The sequence below is a fragment of the Rattus norvegicus genome, chromosome 1, assembly GCF_036323735.1.
Source record: "Rattus norvegicus strain BN/NHsdMcwi chromosome 1, GRCr8, whole genome shotgun sequence".
In the NCBI taxonomy this organism is placed as follows: domain Eukaryota; kingdom Metazoa; phylum Chordata; class Mammalia; order Rodentia; family Muridae; genus Rattus; species Rattus norvegicus.
The window spans coordinates 234490029-234509088 of NC_086019.1; the positions used below are offsets into that span (position 1 = coordinate 234490029).

General features: G+C 42.8%; 1 protein-coding gene across 9 annotated transcripts in view; it reads right to left on the reverse strand.

Moving 5' to 3' along the window:
- Positions 1-19060, reverse strand: part of Pum3 (pumilio RNA-binding family member 3) — a 44237-nt gene that overhangs the window by 6547 nt on the left and 18630 nt on the right. For 7 of the 9 annotated variants that reach the window (XM_063271704.1, XM_063271710.1, XM_063271708.1 and 4 more), the window contains 4 exons: positions 7398-7540; positions 6604-6826; positions 3995-4082; positions 1900-1990 (listed from right to left, as the gene is read on the reverse strand). In XM_063271704.1, coding sequence (XP_063127774.1) covers positions 1900-1990; positions 3995-4082; positions 6604-6826; positions 7398-7540 — 545 coding nt within the window. Of the gene's footprint in view, positions 1-1899; positions 1991-3994; positions 4083-6603; positions 6827-7397; positions 8863-19060 lie in introns of those variants that run through there. The other 2 variants (XR_010056425.1, XM_063271719.1) reach the window with 2 other exon arrangements.

A 19060-nucleotide genomic window follows, 5' to 3' on the forward strand; every position in this document is an offset into this window, starting at 1 on the left:
TGACTTTCCAAACCACACAGTGGGCAGGGCTCGAGGCCCAGGCAGACTGAACAAGGCCTACTTTCCTAGCTGCTGGAAATCTCTATCTACTTTACAATGTTACTCCTCAGCTAGCACACAAGGCTTTTTCCTTTCCACCCAAAATGTTCCTTCAGTAACTGAATAGCAACTGTGAACAAACCAACATTAAACAATCCCCAAAGAAAACACACATTCTAGCTAAAATGGAAACAGGCAGGGAATTTTGGCAAACAAATGCTACTCAAGAATCCAGCAAACATGAAGACTGCATTTGAAGTCTTACCAGTTGACCTTCTGTTTAGAACCTTAAACACTATGTGTCTCCATAGAGTTCCAGGCAAAGCTCCACAGGAAACAACACTGCATCATTCTTATGTCTGACCTACCCGAGGGAGTGCTGACTGATAAGCAAACTTTACACACTAACTTCATGGCATCCCTGAAATCTCCACTTAGCTGGGCAGAATGAAAGCATCTGTCAGGAGAGCTAACACTCCAGAGGCCCGGTAAAGAAACGCGAGCCAAAGAGTCCCTGTTGCAGCTAATGGCTCTGACTCTGACAGCCCCTGGGATGTTAACTCATTTGACTAAGAAACAGGTGGCCTAGTTTACATGCAATAACCAGACCATCAAATAAAATGAATTCTCGTGTATCCACAGTAGATCACATGGTATAATGGAATACTGAGCCTAATGCTTACAAATCACACAGTGAGGCTAGACAGCTAGGTCAAGCTGAGGACTCATTTCTCACTGTCGGTAAATTCTGGCTAGTTTTGTCAACTTGATACTGACTAGAATCACTGTGAAGAGGAATCAACGGCCTGCAACAGACTGGCCACGGAGCCCTTTCTAGTTAATGCATGTGGGAGAGCCCAGCACCAGCACCGTGGCACATGCCATCCCTGGTAGGTGGCCTGGGACTGGGCCAGGCAAGAAAAGCAGCTGAGGGCAAACCTGGAGCAAACCAGTAAGCCAGCATCATCTGCCCACTGTCTCCGTTCCGTGCCTCATGCTTTTGCCCTGACTGTGCTCAGTGATGGACTGCAACCCAGGAAGGTAAGATAAAATGAACTCCTCCCCAAAGCTGATTTTGACCACTGCTTTATAACTGAGAAGCAAACCAGGACAGCAACATAGCAGGAAACAAACAAACAAACAAACAAACAAACAAAACCAGTAACTGATTCAAACAAGCACAAGATATTATAAAATGAGCATTTTAAACAATGTTCTATACATTATAAACTCAACACTGCCAAGTCCAGAGAGCAATCTATAAGCAAGGCCTCCATTTCCACACCAACTCCTTGTAGTTTAACAACTCCTGTTCTACCTGGAGTCACTAAACACAAAAGAAACTGTAAGGTCAGGCTTCACTTAACAGCTTTGTGGGTTTCCAGAGGCATACATCTTATTCATTAAGAAAAAAAAAAAAAACAAACAAACAAACTAAATTTTGGTTAAACTTACGAATGAAGTGAAACTGTGTACACTGTAAATGTAAATTTCTGTGACCCCTGACACCCAAAGATGACACTTAAATATGAGGACTGAAGAGCTGTATTTGTTTTTTAAAAAAAAATCCTAAGTCCCATCTGTTTATGGTTTTTAGGTGAGCACACAAAGCTCCTTGCCTCAGCATATGCGATGGGTGAGAGGACAACAAGGACTCAGCTCTCGCCTTGTCTCATGTGGGCCCCAAGAGGCAACCCTGGCAGTCAAGCTTAGTGGCAAATGCCTTTGTCTCACCACCTCCACAAGTAGTTTTTAATACTTGTCTAGACTAAGAGAGATGGAGTAATCCCACATTATTGGGCATAAATTTTAGAAAAAGAAAGAAATGAAGTGTATTTGTTACACAACACAACTACCAACCTGGAAAGAACGATGGCTCCTCGGTTGATGCTGGCCCAGGACTTGAGGTTCTTCATACCAACGCACTCTACAAGGGTTTTTGCAAAACAACCTGTAAAGTAGACTGACACTTAGTGAGCGTCACATGCACACTCCTGTCCCTCATCTCTCTCCCCCTAAGTTAATAAAAACCTCCACCTATAAACACTAAAAATTTAGTACAGATCTAGTACTGTGTTAATACAGTCACTTTTCTTAACTCTGATGCAACTTCCAAACTATTTTTAGCAATAATTACCCAAGAAAAACAAATTAATTAAAAAAAAAACCCATTTGATCACATCTGTATTTCTTTGTAATATTTAATGATTTAACCTTGACCTACTCAGCAAGTAAATGTTTGACAGTATCATTTCACCTGCAGCCTGAATCAGTTCCCCTAACAGAAAAAAATTTAACTAGAAGGACCAGTAACTGCACTAGGGGCTAACGAACGACCGTTTGGTTTACTCATAGCAATTTCTCTCTACAGTGTTTTCATAGTCACATAACCTGTTGTCCCAGCTCTGGAGGCTGAGGCTAGAGGACGGCCATGAGCTTCAGGCTAGCCAATTCCTCCATTCCAAGCACAGCTCATCTGTAACTCTATCTCCAAGGTCTTAGCATGTTATTCACGTGCCTTCGAGATGCCCCTCATTCTCAGCCACTGGGGGAATTCTAGTGACTGGGACTTGGGAAGAAAGGATGACGTATGCTGACGGCAAAGGTCTCAAGTAGGCACTGTGGATAGGTAGTAATTAATTCAAAGATACGCACGGAGCACACTTAGCTCTTCATGGTAAACAGGGGCAGCTATCAGCTAGTGAGGCCGTTTGCCTTCCAAAGGTGATAAAAACAAGATGTTCTCCACTGAGTGCATTTCTACATGCTGCCAGCCCCCCATGAAGGGTGGAATCTAAGTCTCTGGGTGGTCTCACTGCCTGCAACAACAGAACATGGTGGAGTGACGTGAGATGACCTCTAAAGATCACTCCTGAGGCATAAGCATACATGTGCTTTGTTCCTTGGATACTCAGTCTAGGAACCAAGCACTGAGGTGGGGAAGTGCTTCTGCATAAGCACTGAGCGCCTGGCCTCAGATTCCTAGAAACTGTGTACGGCTGGGGAGCAGCTTGCTATTATTATACAGCCAGGCCTAGAATTCCAATATTCCTGGTGGAATAAGATGTGCAAACAGGCCCCCTAGAAGCACAGGGGCCAGTTAGCCTAGCATATGGAGCGATAGATCACAAAAGACAAGTTCTGTCTTAACAAGGTAGGCAATGACTGACATCTGAAGCTGTCTTCTGCCCTCCACACATGTGCCATGCCCTCTAGGTCATCAGTCGTGTGCAAGCCCAAGCAGCTGAGGAGGAGCAAGTGCGGCTAACACTGGCAGTCCTGTGGCAGCCACTGTAATCGTGGGGACACTCCAGTCCCAATGAGGATCCTCGAGACAGAGACAGAGACAAGCTCCACTAAAGCCCAAACCACTGCTCAGAGAACCACTAAGCTGTGGTAGCTTGTCACACAGCAACACATAACCTGGATAAACAGAGACACTTACCTGTGCTTGAGAACAACCGACACTCCAAGCCCACAACCACGTTTTAGGGCTTTTGACATTTTAATTATGAAAAATCATTAGAAAAATGTTTGGAAATTAGTAACTTGTCAAATTCACCTAAACTAGGTATCAACTTTTTCAATAATAATTGCAGCAAAAAGTAATCCCAGGTCTTCATTTTAAAACTGAGAGTGAGAGGACAGTGCCACCCTCCACCCTGTACCAAGGGGCATGCTAGCCACAGCACTGTAAGCTGTCTCCAGAAACAAATCCATGACCTCACCTTTCCCAGCCACTCTAACAGCTCAAAGTATTTGCACGGTAGGCAAGCAGACAGGCAGTCTACTAGTGAGCTGTAGCCCAACCCCTGAAACGTAATCCTTACTTACTTATTCACTGGCATGATTTCTACATACTTGGCAAATCGTACCTTAACCTAAACGGCCAGTATAAAGTCAAGAAATGCAAACATTCCATGTAAAACACAGAAAGACAAGCTGCACAGCTTACCTTCTTTTCCATTTTCTTTTATCTTTTTATCTTGCTCTATTAACCATTTGAGGACCAGATGTCCTGCAGGATGCTCAGCAATGTGGAGCTACGAGAGAACCCGGAACATTATTTTGGAAGCTATCGTCTGTCTCTGGTCCCTGAGTCTATCTCTACTCCATGTGTAGGCATGGATGCAGTCTTAAGAAATCTTTACTCAGGATGCCCATCACATACTCAGGGAGCAACGAGCACAGCTAAGTAGGACATCAGAGCCCTACAAAGTAGTTCAGGAATTAGTGAGTTTGTTTCAATAGCAACGTACAGTATTCATCTAAACATCAGGTAACTGTCCACTCTTCCCACAGTAATACACTGCTCTAAGATACAAAGAAACCTCTGGGGAGAACGACGCTACATGGTGTTTAAATATCATTCACCACAATGACCTAACCATCAGGCCAAGAAGACATTCTGCAGTTGACTTGCTGCCCTTACCAACTGTTCCCACAGTAACAGTGTCTCCTTTCCTTTAGGCTGAGAACCAATGAGCACTACTTCCACAGAGAGCAGTATTTGATCACACATTCATCTGACCTGCTCCAGGAAGCCAGGGGCCTGAGCTTCAGCTCACAACCCGCTTGTCTCTTCCAACCCATGTGTCAAAAGCATGCCAGACAATACCAGGCATCCATTGTATTCAGAATCCAATGTGTGTGGGTTTTAACATGGCTGCATGCCAGACTGGACCCATGGCTAGAGGGAATTACAGATAGAATGAATAATCGTGCTTTGGAAAAATGCTGGACTACTTAATTACTCAACAAGTAGCCCCTAACCTGTTTCCTCTCAAGGTTCCACTGTGTTCAGAGACTACATTCCTCAATGGCTTTAAGCAGTCATGGCCATCCAGTCACTCTGTCAGACTGGACTGGAAGCAGATGTGACTCAGACCGATTTTCACTAATGACATGGCAGGAAAGCCTGGCTGGAGACGGTCTTCTGGCCAACAAGGAAAGGCCTCACTGTTCTTGCTTTCCTTCCTGCCCGAGACTCTGAGGTAAGGAAGTGCTGTGGCTATGGAAGTTGGCTATGCTCAGAACAACACGGAAAGGTGGCAGAGGAAAGGAGCGTAATGGGGGAGGCAGACTGCCTCGGTGCAGCACCACCTTTGCATCGTGATGACTCAATGTTGCTACCACAAGGCACTCTGTTATCTACAGCCTATGGACTTCTCATCAGAACTACACAGATCACCGGTTTAAAGTCCTGGGGACTGAACTAAAATGCAGATGTTAGCATTCAGCTAACATAAAGGTGACATAAAAGTGACATGCACATGTCTGCCCATGGATCCCAAACTCTAAGTGCAGGGACTGTCATTTCATCTTTGAGTATCTCTTTAAGCATTCCTGACAGATTTATTGCTTTTTCAATTAATGAATGAAAGGCTTAGAACTTGAACAGCTTATTTTATATCCTGAGCCATGCCAGGGATCATAATGAAAGGCTGCTCTATTTAGCACATAAAGGCTTTTGTGAGACTAACTGACAGCAGAGGTCAAAGACTCAAAAAAAAAAAAAAAAAAAAAAACGGTGGTTCCCTGTAACCAGCTGCTAGTTCAGAGCTCCGGGAGCTTACAAGCCAGCGCAGGACAAAGGCCAGTACAATCAGCCCCTGCCTTCCTCTTGTCTGCCTGCTAATTTGCAAGCGGAAGTCTTGGTCTGCTATGCTCCCTCCTCAGGGCTACAGTACAACCTCCCTGCAGCCCACGCTCTTCTCTCCACCATTCTTGGCTGAGCTCTAACCCTTCAGGGTTCAGCGTAGCTTTTTCCATTTCCAGGAAGGCTACCTAGGGACAGGCTGGGTCTCTCACAGAACACACAGTTGTCCTTCACAGTTTTTGTTTCGTATTAATCTAAACAATTATAGTAATAGTGCGTCTTCCGAAAGCTTTGGGTTGCTGTGGAGGCTGGTGCTACCTGCTGTCTACACTAACAAGGTACAAGCAATCAGTGAACTTAAGACGCAATGTAGGACCACACCATATCCATGTAAACACAAACAAGAATGATCAGAACGGGCGACTATACTGTTTGAGACAGACTCATCTAGCTCAGTCAGGCCCTGAACTCCGTATGTAGAAGAGGATGGCCTTGATCTCCTATTTCTCCTACCCCAATCTCTAGAGTCTAAAGTTTAGGTTTGTGGGTATGCACCTGGCTGAATGAGTCTTTTTTAATGAGTCAAACAAAGTTAGGGAATACTTCAAGGAGAACTGTGGGCAAGGGAATGAGTTAGGCTTTGAACTGATGGAGCAGGACAATAGAGCAGGACAATAGAGAGAAAATCGGCAATTCACACCAAGGAAGCAGCAGCAACAGCAAGCACGGAACGTGGAAAGGTAGTAAGGGGGAATCACAGATAAGCACGAGTCATAGCATGTGTCTGTAGCACTATAGGGTGGCTTGCTGTTTTCTGGGGAAGACAAGAACTACCACAATGGAGGTCTAAATTATCATTTTTAAACCTACTACTGGCATTACTATTAACACTCTGCAGTCTCCAGATCTGACGGTTTCCAGGCCCCGTGGCTCTCCTGCGGGTATTATAACCAACAGCACATCACCTCTCCGTCCTTGCCCCCAGGATACAGTTCCTCTGCTGCCAAACCGGCGATGGCATCCATAGCAGGCTGAGCGTCCCCAGTAGCAGATCCCAGGATGTCAGACACCAGCACACACACGGACTTGTCCAGCACCACCTCCCGAGTGTGTCCTTGCAGGTAGCTCAGCAAAGCTGGAGAGATGGACTCCAAGAGCTCACGCCGGCGGATTGCAGTGTCCTTCTTACTGTCGGAATACGTTGAAGGAGGTGGTAAGCTAAGGGACCAATCGTGTTATCACAGCCCTCTAAGAGCCCAGGGCGCCATCGACTGTAACTGTCTGTCCTGTCGAGCATCTGGACAGTTAGTGAGTGAAGGGCAAACTAGGCTCCGTCTTGCCATTGCCAGGATCTGAACACTACCTGGCCTGGAGCAAGACTTCAGTAAAGGAAGCTGCGCTACACCACGGTCAGAGTAACCATTCCCAGTCCAGCCCACCGTAAACCAGTGACAAGTCATCATGCAGGACAGGATGTGTTCAGAGTACGTTACAGATGCTCTCAGGACATTTAAAGGGTAAGAGCCTGGGAACTCTGAAAGTGAAGTAAACAAAAAGCACACTATACACTTGAAGGCCTACTGTGTGCCAGGGAGGTGTTCAGTTGTGTTCTTTCAGCCCGATACCGCCATTTCCTCTTGAGAGGAAGGCTTAAAGGTAGGCTCTTGAGACCACGGAATTCACGGGGAAGTTGTAGGGCGATGGAGGGAGAGAGGGATGCATCTGTGAGGAATTCTTGGAGTCACGAGCCGGCCTTCACCTGTGTGCATTGCCGTCGCCCTTCTGCAGCAGCTGGATGATCTCTGGCACCAAGTGGGCGGGGGCTCGGGGGCTCAGCAGGTACAGCAGCACTTTCCTTCCATATTTGTCATTAACGATGCTGGGCAAGGAGCTGATGACTTCCTAAAGAGAACAAAAACGTCCACTGCATATTACATCCTCAGAGTCCCGCTGAGATTGGATGGGGAGGAACACACCCTGGGCACGTTCCTCACCTCACTCACGTCACAGTGACGTCAATTCTGACATCTCTTATCAAAGCACAAAGAATTGCTTTCAGAACAGTTAATTCTCTACTGTGGCCATCATTACTGAACGACCTGTTTGAACTAACTGATCAAACCCAAGGACTTGTTAAACTTAGAAGAGCTACCTCGGCTCATTAGAAGCCTGTCCTGGGCTGCTATTACTAAGGACAGCACCTGCTGTGATCTGAGTGGACAGTCAGGAGCAGGAGCGCTGAATGTAGCATAAGCCTTGATGAAGCCTGGACCTCAGAACCTCCCTGCTGAGGCACGAGAGAAAGCTGCTGTTAATCACAAAGGTACAGAGGCCTAGCTGGGTTGCTTATGCCCAGCAAATGAAGGCCGTTTACTACAGTGAAAAGTACAAACAGGGAGATGAGAAGATAACCCAGCAAGAGGATGTTCACCACTTATGGAGTTGACATCAGCATTGCCAGTGGTTAGGACTGAAATGATAGTGCTCTCCCCCAGCTAAACGCCTGAGTAAATCTAGATTTTATTTTATTTTTAGAGACAAGTTCTTGCTAGGTAGCCTGGAAAGATCTTGAACTAAATCACACCCGGACTGTTAACAGAAAACACAAAGGAAATGCATCATTACTGTTACAACATCATTTCCTATGACAGCCTTCTTAAATGTCCAAATCCACACACAACTGAGCGGAAGTTACCCGGAGCCAGAGAGTGCTGGCCCACTTGCTAGGTTTATAGGTCAGGGTTAGAAGCAGGGATTTGACTCATCCTGAACGTGACTCCAAATCTGTCAGATCTGAAGAAAGCATACACCTCCTCTGAAAGGAAGAAGTTCTCTTAAAATGATACATAGTCAGGCCTGTTTATTTGTTTTAAGATTTATTTATTTAACATATAGGAGTACACACACTGCTTCAGACACACCAGAAGAGGGCATCAGATCCCATTACAGATGGTTGTGAGCCACCATGTGGTTGCTGGAATTTGAACTCAGGACCTCTGGAAGAGCAGTTAGTACTCTTAACCACAGAGCCATCTCTCCAGCCTGTTCTGTTTTTCTTTTTTTAAGAATTAAAAAAAACAAACATATTATCTGCATGTATGTCTGTGCATAACATGCACGCAGTGCCTGCAGAAGCCAGAAGAGGGCATTGGATCCAATGGCATTAGTTACAGCAGTGTGAGCTGGGTATTGGACCTGGGTCTCTGGAAGAGCAGCCACTGGCTCTTAAAAAAAAAAAAAAAAAAAAAAAATCAAACCACAAAAAATACCTTTTTTCTACTAAATTAGTGTTTTTAGTACAAGGAATTAAATTAAAAAGTCAGTTATCAACCACAGCATCGCAATACAGCAAAATTCATATATTGATGATAAAATCTTAGGCTTCCTTCAACTGCTGCACCCGTCTATATACCTCAGATATCTAATGCGAGCAGCCACCAGTGGCCATATGCTGAGACTGAAGCGGACACTGCCAAGTGCTGTTCATCTACCATGTTGAATGACCCTCCTCACAACACTATGTCCAGGTTCCAGAACTACAATGAGCACCCAGATCTCTGAATTAATTACCTCTGAAGACATCAAAGCATAATTTCCACATAAAACACGAAGCCTTCCAGATCCTTAAAAATGGATCTATAATTTCAGTCATACCAGGGAAAAAAGGTGAACGTAAAATTTCAGTAATAAGAGGGAAAACAGAAAAGGGGAAAATCACACAGAATTTATCAAATTCTTTTTCTAATCTCAAAGTAAATAAGTCCCAAAGTGGCATTATTATTAGCTGTGCTTTTGCTAATGAGCTATTTAATGACCCAAACACAGGGAAGCTTTCCTATGTCCTCAGTGTAGCTGGACTCTTTTTTCACGGCATGAGAAAAGGGGAGAGGCACCAAATAAGCAATGGACACTGGCAGGCCCCACACATGAGAACCACTCTAATGGCACAGCCAGGACGAACAACTTCTGTAACTGACACATTCAGTTGACTTGCTCTGACCAAACAGGCCTTTGCCTAAGCTCCTTGGCATTCTTAAGAGGGCGACTGGTTCATGGTTCAAAACAAAGATACACATAGGCAATGGAGTTCAAGTGTACACACATTTTCCACAAGGACAGAAACAGAACAAGCAACAGAAACCTGAGACCTGAACCTATAGTAAACACCTTACCATAATAGCTTATATGTAAGGGAAAAACAAAAAGCAAAAAACCAAAAAACTGTATAAACTACATTAGCCTCAAGGAGCTAAAAACCTAGCGAACAGGGAAGAGAATTAATGGAAAGTTAAAAACAAAGAGAAGAGACTTCAATAACGAATACCAACAGAAGAGCCGAGGGAAGGCTAGATGACTAGGAAAGCTGAGTACTTTACAAACATGACTTACTCCAAAGCCCACCCTTTGGCTGCACTCAGGGCAGGTATTCTCTCCAGTCCCAGCCCCGAGCCTCCCTCTTTACTGAATACTTAGTCTATCTTGTTCATGTAAGCACCTAGTCTATGGGCATTTCTAAGTCCTGTCAGATCACAGTTACCTTCTATATATGAATGAAAATAACCTAAGGAAAGCTTCAAGGGAGGAAGAGATATGGCTGAGAGGTCAGAGAGCACTACCTGGCAAATGGCCTTAGGAAACAAAGAGTGATTATCGACCTATGACTTCAACCTGACATTTTGGTAAAGACAATTACTCTGAAGAGAAAACCTAGCAACGCTGGAGGTTTACTGTCTGGGTGGGAACATCATCAAAGGACTATACTGCTTAGTTCTGCTGTCACTTTGACACAGCCTAGAATCATCTGGGAAGAGTCTTACTGAGGAATTATCAAAGCAGGTGACCTGTCGGCATGACTGTGGGCAAATTGTCTTGTCTGTTAACTAATGTAGGAAGACCCAATCCACTGTGGGAAACACCATTCCCTAGGTATAGGGGTAATGACCAAACCCTAGCTGACAAGAAGCAAGGATCCATGCCTACTCTATTAGTGATGGCAGATGTGATGCTTTGAGTTCTTTCCCTGACTTCTCCACAATAAGGGGCTGAACCTGTCAAGTGTAAGCCAATAAACCCTTTCTTCCCAAGGTTGGTTTTAGTTTGTTTGGTTGCTTTTTAAAGATTTATTTACTTTATGTATGTGAGTACACTGTCGCTGTCTTCAGCCACACCAGAAGAGGGCATCAGATCCCATTACAGATGGCTGTGAGCCACCATGTGGTTGCTGGGAATTGAACCCAGGACCTCTGGAAGAACAGACAGTGCTTTTAATCTCGGAATCATCCTTCCAGCCCTGTTTGTTTGCTATAGAAATGAAACTAGAACACACATGTGATTAAGAATTATACGGGATAGCAAAAGCCAATATAAGTGAAAGAGTAATCCTTGGGGTTTCTCTGCTTTTTGTTGCTGTTAGTTTTTGGTTTCCAGTGCTAGGGACTGAAGCCTAGCCTCTTGTGTGCTGTCCACGTGCTCCCTCAATGAACTTCATATACACCTCTCCAAAAATGGTTTGGTTTTTGTCTTTGAGACAGGGTTTCATGTATCCCAAGGCTGGCCTCAGAGCTGCTTTGTGGCCAAGGATAACCTTCACCCTCTTACTTAAGTGCTAGATACTAAAAGCCTATGCTACCAGGCCTGGGTTATGTGGTGATGGGTATGAAGCCCATGGCTTTATGGATACTAGAAAAGGACTCGCCTTTCCCCTCCTCCTGCTTTTTTTTTTTTTTTTTTACATTGCAAAACATTCTTTAGAAGTATAAACAAACAAGAAAAACCATACACTGCCTATAAGGCCTCAAATAATTACTATCTAGCTCTTCACAAGAAAGAAAAGCCTCAACCCTGTCAAGTTTTACTCCCTCCAACACCCCACCCCCAGTTTTAAAGACAGTATCTTACTCTTCAGCCCAGGATGGCCCCCAAATTCATGGCAATCCTCCAGTCTTGGCCTCTCAAGTGACGGGATTATAGGATGAGACACTACGACCAGCCAGGTCTTCTTTGTGTCACAAGACGGAAGGCTGAGAACTCAGCAAGTTATTTTTTGTAACTTGGAGCACATACTGAAGAGAAGGCATCTAAATATGAACCAACACTTCTTCATTCCCAAACAGCGGCTGGCTAGACTTCTTATCCCTTTCCTTAGGAACATTGCTATCAAACCAGCCAGTGCATACCAAAAGAAACGGGATCACATTTCATTTATAAATATGCTCATTTGGGAAACCAAAGTAGACGAGAAACAGCTTAAATTTAGTTTTTTTAGTGAAAGATACAAGTGACAAGGCTGGGATTTCGACTTAACATTCTGGGAAGTACAGATACCCTGAGGAGTGCTTGGCAATGCTGAATCTTTCCTGGCTATTTTTAAAAAACCATAACAGACCCTGTGATGGATGAGTGGGAAAACTCGAGAGCAATGAACATAAGCACAGCGTTATCACTAACTGTGGGGCTTAACGGCACACAGAACTGGTTGAGCATTTGTCAGTGAGAGGCATGTCCATGAGTTTTTAGGAATGTGGATTCCACAGTTGTGGACTTCAAATTGATAAGCAGGAGAATGAAAAGGACTCCAACAGCAAGCTGAAGTGAGATAAATTGTTGGGAAAGACCAACCCAGCAGACAGCTCTGGCAAGTCCTGAAGGGTGATTGTTTCCCTGAAATCCATTTGGAACAGTTATGCATTTTCAATTTTGTGAAATACTACACAAAAGCAAACTTTCAATAGGCCAGCCGGTTTCCATTTTTGTTAAACAGCTTTATTCATAGCCAATTCTACAGCCTTACATCTCTGTCACAGGAATTAAAAACAATCACTATTCCTTGGAGTCAAAGGGTACTAAAGTCACAAGGAACATGTCAAAGTACTCAGTCTGTGACACAAAATCTTGCCAACTTGCTCCTTCCCACAATCCAGTCCTCTACAAGTCATTACAACTTTCACACAGTCAAGAACAAAGCTGGAAGGTGTCAGCCTGGGCATGAGAACCCACAGCTGGGATTTACAGCTGCCATCAGAACAACAGGCCTCCCCACCGCCCTTCCACTAGGGAGAGCTGGTAAACACCCAGCCACCCTCACTTTGGCCTGAAAAGGCCACAGCATCCCCACTGACCACAGTCTTCTCTCTGCTGACACTGTAAGTCTCATTTGTCATTCATGTGCAAACACAACAGCCTTTATGATTTTTACAACAGCCTTTATGATTTTTCAGGTGAACAACTGTGTTCACAAAGACTAAGCAGCTTTGAAAACATTTTCAGTTTTGGTCTTTGTTAACAATATTGCAATTTCTCTTTCTCACTTGGGTAATCTCGACCTTATCCATTCAATACTTGTGCATCCTATATAGAGGGAAGAAGGGTTCATACAAGCACAATGAGAAAATGCGAGTCACAAAGGACACATGGAAGACAGACAGCTCTGACTATAAGACCTACTTTTCCAAGAGTTTTGAAAGTCAAGAGCAGGGATAAAGACATCCTCTCAAGTGTTTACCACCTTTGGTCATTGTATTAGACCTGTGTAATTGGTACCTGAGTAATTGATAAGTTGTAAGAGGGAAGTTAATATTTCAACTTTAGTAACATTTAACCTGCTTCTGTAAAAAGATGTTACAAGCACAACTGAGTACGTGCAGGCTGTTGTCTTCTCCATCCGCATAACCCAGCACACAGGGACGAATGGGCTGGACAACCGCAAAGGCTGCTTGTCCACAGAAAGTGTGTTAAACTGAGCCAGCCATCACCACACTTAATCATCAATTAAATTTAAGCACTGCTTTGCTATAAAAAGAATCCAATCACCTTAATTCAAAGTAGAAGTGTCAATATTAACCTGTCACAGGTATAGGAATGGATCAATTTCAAGAGGTGATTAAGGACATACTGTGTGTGTCTGAAATGTTATTTTAACCGTGGTCATTTAAAACAATTACTAACGGGGAGGGAGAGCTAAACCTTCAGAGAGGCAGACAAGCCTGGGAAACCAGAAGAGACTGCACTCTGCACACATTACTGATTCCAGAGGAAAACACCAAACGCCATCTGGAACCCTGGTGCACGGAAGCTCCCGGAAAGGGCAGCGCAGATCTTCTGGTTGCTGCGGCCGCGGAGAGCTCATAAACAACACCCCATGAGAAAACTTGAGCCTCAGGACCACAGGTAAGACCAACTTTTCTGCTGCAAGCGACCTGCCTGGTGAACTCAAGACACAGGCCCACAGGAACAGCTGAAGACCTGTAGAGAGGAAAAACTACACGCCCGAAAGCAGAACACTCTGTCCCCATAACTGGCTGAAAGGAAACAGGAAAACAGGTCTATAGCACTCCTGAAACACAGGCTTATAGGACAGTCTAGCCACTGTCAGAAATAGCAGAACAAAGTAACACTAGAGATAATCTGATGGTGAGAGGCAAGCGCAGGAACCCAAGCAACAGAAACCAAGACTACATGGCATCATCGGAGCCCAATTCTCCCACCAAAATAAACATGGAATATCCAAACACACCAGAAAAGCAAGATCTAGTTTCAAAATCGTATTTGATCTGATGCTGGAGGACTTCAAGAAAGACATGAAGAACTCCCTTAGAGAACAAGTAGAAGCCTATAGAGAGGATTCACAAAAATCCCTAAAAGAATTCCAGGAAAACATAAATAAACAAGTAGAAGCCCATAGAGAGGAGTCACAAAAATCCCTGAAAGAATTCCAGGAAAACACAATCAAACAGTTGAAGGAATTAAAAATGGATATAGAAGCAATCAAGAAAGAACACATGGAAACAACCCTGGATATAGAAAACCAAAAGAAGAGACAAGGAGCTGTAGATACGAGCTTCACCAACAGAATACAAGAGATGGAAGAGAGAATCTCAGGAGCAGAAGATTCCATAGAAATCATCGACTCAACTGTCAAAGATAATGTAAAGCAGAAAAAGCTACTGGTCCAAAACATACAGGAAATCCAGGACTCAATGAGAAGATCAAACCTAAGAATAGATAATAGGTATAGAAGAGAGTGAAGACTCCCAGCTCAAAGGACCAGTAAATATCTTCAACAAAATCATAGAAGAAAACTTCCCTAACCTAAAGAAAGAGATACCCATAAGCATACAAGCCTACAGAACTCCAAATAGATTGGACCAGAAAAGAAACGCCTCCCATCACATAATAGTCAAAACACCAAAGGCACAAAATAAAGAAAGAATATTAAAAGCAGTAAGGGAAAAAGGTCAAGTAACATATAAAGGCAGACCTATCAGAATCACACCAGACTTCTCGCCTGAAACTATGAAAGCCAGAAGATCCTGGACTGATGTCATACAGACCCTAAGAGAACACAAATGCCAGCCCAGGTTACTGTATCCTGCAAAACTCTCAATTAACATAGATGGAGAAACCAAGATATTCCATGACAAAACCAAATTTACACAATATCTTTCTACAAATCCAGCGCTACAAAGGATAATAAATGGTAAAACCCAACATAAGGAGGCAAACTACACCCTAGAAGAAGCAAGAAACTAATCGTCTTGGCAACAAAACAAAGAGAAAAAAAGCACACAAAAATAACCTCACATCCAAATATGAATATAACAGTAAGCAATAATCACTATTCCTTAATATCTCTCAACATCAATGGTCTCAACTCCCCAATAAAAAGACATAGATTAACAAACTGGATACGCAACGAGGACCCTGCATTCTGCTGCCTACAGGAAACACACCTCAGAGACAAAGACAGACACTACCTCAGAGTGAAAGGCTGGAAAACAACTTTCCAAGCAAATGGTCAGAAGAAGCAAGCTGGAGTAGCCATTCTAATATCAAATAAAATCAATTTCCAACTAAAAGTCATCAAAAAAGATAAGGAAGGACACTTCATATTCATCAAAGGAAAAATCCACCAAGATGAACTCTCAATCCTAAATATCTATGCTCCAAATACAAGGGCACTTACATACCTAAAAGAAACCTTACTAAAGCTAAAAACATACATTGCACCTCACACAATAACAGTAGGAGATTTCAACACCCAACTCTCATCAAGGGACAGATCATGGAAACAGAAATTAAACAGAGACGTAGACAGACTAAGAGAAGTCATGAGCCAAATGGACTTAACAGATATTTATAGAACATTCTATCCTAAAGCAAAAGGATATACCTTCTTCTCAGCTCCTCATGGTACTTTCTCCAAAATTGACCATATAATTGGTCAAAAAACGGGCCTCAACAGGTACAGAAAGTTAGAAATAATCCCATGCGTGCTATCAGACCACCACGGCCTAAAGCTGGTCTTCAATAACAATAAGGGAAGAATGCCCACATATACGTGGAAATTGAACAATGCTCTACTCAATGATAACCTGGTCAAGGAAGAAATAAAGGATGAAATTAAAGACTTTTTAGAATTTAATGAAAATGAAGGTACAACATACCCAAACTTATGGGACACAATGAAAGCTGTGCTAAGAGGAAAACTCATAGCGCTGAGTGCCTGCAGAAAGAAACAGCATATGTCACCAGCTTGACAACACACCTAAAAGCTCTAGAACAAAAAGAAACAAATACACCCAGGAGGAGTAGAAGGCAGGAAAGAATCAAACTCAGAGCTGAAATCAACCAAGTAGAAACAAAAAGGACCATAGAAAGAATCAACAGAACCAAAAGTTGGCTCTTTGAGAAAATCAACAAGATAGATAAACCCTTAGCCAGACTAACGAGAGGACACAGAGAGTGCGTCCAAATTAACAAAATCAGAAATGAAAAGGGAGACATAACTACAGATTCAGAGGAAATTCAAAAAATCATCAGATCTTACTATAAAAGCCTATATTCAACAAAACTTGAAAATCTTCAGGAAATGGACAATTTCCTAGACAGATACCAGGTACCGAAGTTAAATCAGGAACAGATAAACCAGTTAAACAACCCCATAACTCCTAAGGAAATAGAAGCAGTCATTAAAGGTCTCCCAACCAAAAAGAGCCCAGGTCCAGACGGGTTTAGTGCAGAATTTTATCAGACCTTCATAGAAGACCTCATACCAATATTATCCAAACTATTCCACAAAATTGAAACAGATGGATCACTACCGAATTCCTTCTATGAAGCCACAATTACTCTTATACCTAAACCACACAAAGACCCAACAAAGAAAGAGAACGTCAGACCAATTTCCCTTATGAATATAGACTCAAAAATACTCAACAAAATTCTGGCAAACCGAATCCAAGAGCACATCAAAACAATCATCCACCATGACCAAGTAGGCTTCATCCCAGGCATGCAGGGATGGTTTAATATACGAAAAACCATCAACGTGATCCATTATATAAACAAACTGAAAGAACAAAACCACATGATCATTTCATTAGATGTTGAGAAAGCATTTGACAAAATTCAACACCCCTTCATGATAAAAGTCCTGGAAAGAATAGGAATTCAGGGCCCATACCTAAACATAGTAAAAGCCATATACAGCAAACCAGTTGCTAACATTAAACTAAATGGAGAGAAACTTGAAGCAATCCCACTAAAATCAGGGACTAGACAAGGCTGCCCACTCTCTCCCTACTTATTCAATGTAGTTCTTGAAGTTCTAGCCAGAGCAATCGGACAACAAAAGGAGGTCAAGGGGATACAGATTGGAAAAGAAGAAGTCAAAATATCACTATTTGCAGATGATATGATAATATATTTAAGTGATCCCAAAAGTTCCACCAGAGAACTACTAAAGCTGATAAACAACTTCAGCAAAGTGGCTGGGTATAAAATTAACTCAAATAAATCAGTAGCCTTCCTCTACACAAAAGAGAAACAAGCCGAGAAAGAAATTAGGGAAATGACACCCTTCATAATAGACCCAAATAATATAAAGTACCTCGGTGTGACTTTAACCAAGCAAGTAAAAGATTTGTACAATAAGAACTTCAAGACTCTGAAGAAAGAAATTGAAGAAGATCTCAGAAGATGGAAAGATCTCCCATGCTCATGGATTGGCAGGATTAATATAGTAAAAATGGCCATTTTACCAAAAGCAATCTACAGATTCAATGCAATCCTCATAAAAATACCAATCCAATTCTTCAAAGAGTTAGACAGAACAATTTGCAAATTCATCTGGAATAACAAAAAACCCAGGATACCTAAAACTATCCTCAACAATAAAAGGACTTCAGGGGGAATCACTATCCCTGAACCCAAGCAGTATTACAGAGCAATAGTGATAAAAACTGCATGGTATTGGTATAGAGACAGACAGATAGACCAATGGAACAGAATTAAAGACCCAGAAATGAACCCACCCACCTATGGGCACTTGATTTTTGACAAAGGAGCCAAAACCATTAAATGGAAAAAAGATAGCATTTTCAGCAAATGGTGCTGGTTCAACTGGAGGGCAACATGTAGAAGAATGCAGATCGATCCATGCTTATCACCCTGTACAAAGCTTAAGTCCAAGTGGATAAAGGATCTCCACATCAAACCAGATACACTCAAACTAATAGAAGAAAAACTAGGGAAGCATCTGGAACACATGGGCACTGGAAAAAATTTCCTGAACAAAACACCAATGGCTTATGCTCTAAGATCAAGAATCGACAAATGGGATCTCATAAAACTGCAAAGCTTCTGTAAGGCAAAGGACACTGTGGTTAGGACAAAACGGCAACCAACAGATTGGGAAAAGATCTTTACCAATCCTATAACAGATAGAGGCCTTATATCCAAAATATACAAAGAACTCAAGAAGTTAGACCGCAGGGAGACAAATAACCCTATTAAAAATGGGGTTCAGAGCTAAACAAAGAATTCACAGCTGAGGAATGCCGAATGGCCGAGAAACACCTAAAGAAATGTTCAGCATCTTTAGTCATAAGGGAAATGCAAATCAAAACAACCCTGAGATTTCACCTCATACCAGTGAGAATGGCTAAGATCAAAAACTCAGGTGACAGCAGATGCTGGCGAGGATGTGGAGAAAGAGGAACACTCCTCCATTGTTGGTGGGATTGCAGACTGGTAAAACCATTCTGGAAATCAGTCTGGAGGTTCCTCAGAAAATTGGACATTGAACTGCCTCAGGATCCAGCTATACCTCTCTTGGGCATATACCCAAAAGATGCCCCAACATATAAAAAAGACACGTGCTCCACTATGTTCATAGCAGCCTTATTTATAATAGCCAGAAGCTGGAAAGAACCCAGATGCCCTTCAACAGAGAAATGGATACAGAAAATGTGGTACATCTACACAATGGAATATTACTCAGCTATCAAAAACAATGACTTTATGAAATTCGTAGGCAAATGGTTGGAACTGGAAAATACCATCCTGAGTGAGCTAACCCAATCACAGAAAAACACACATGGTATGCACTCTTTGATAAGTGGCTATTAGCCCAAATGCTTGAAT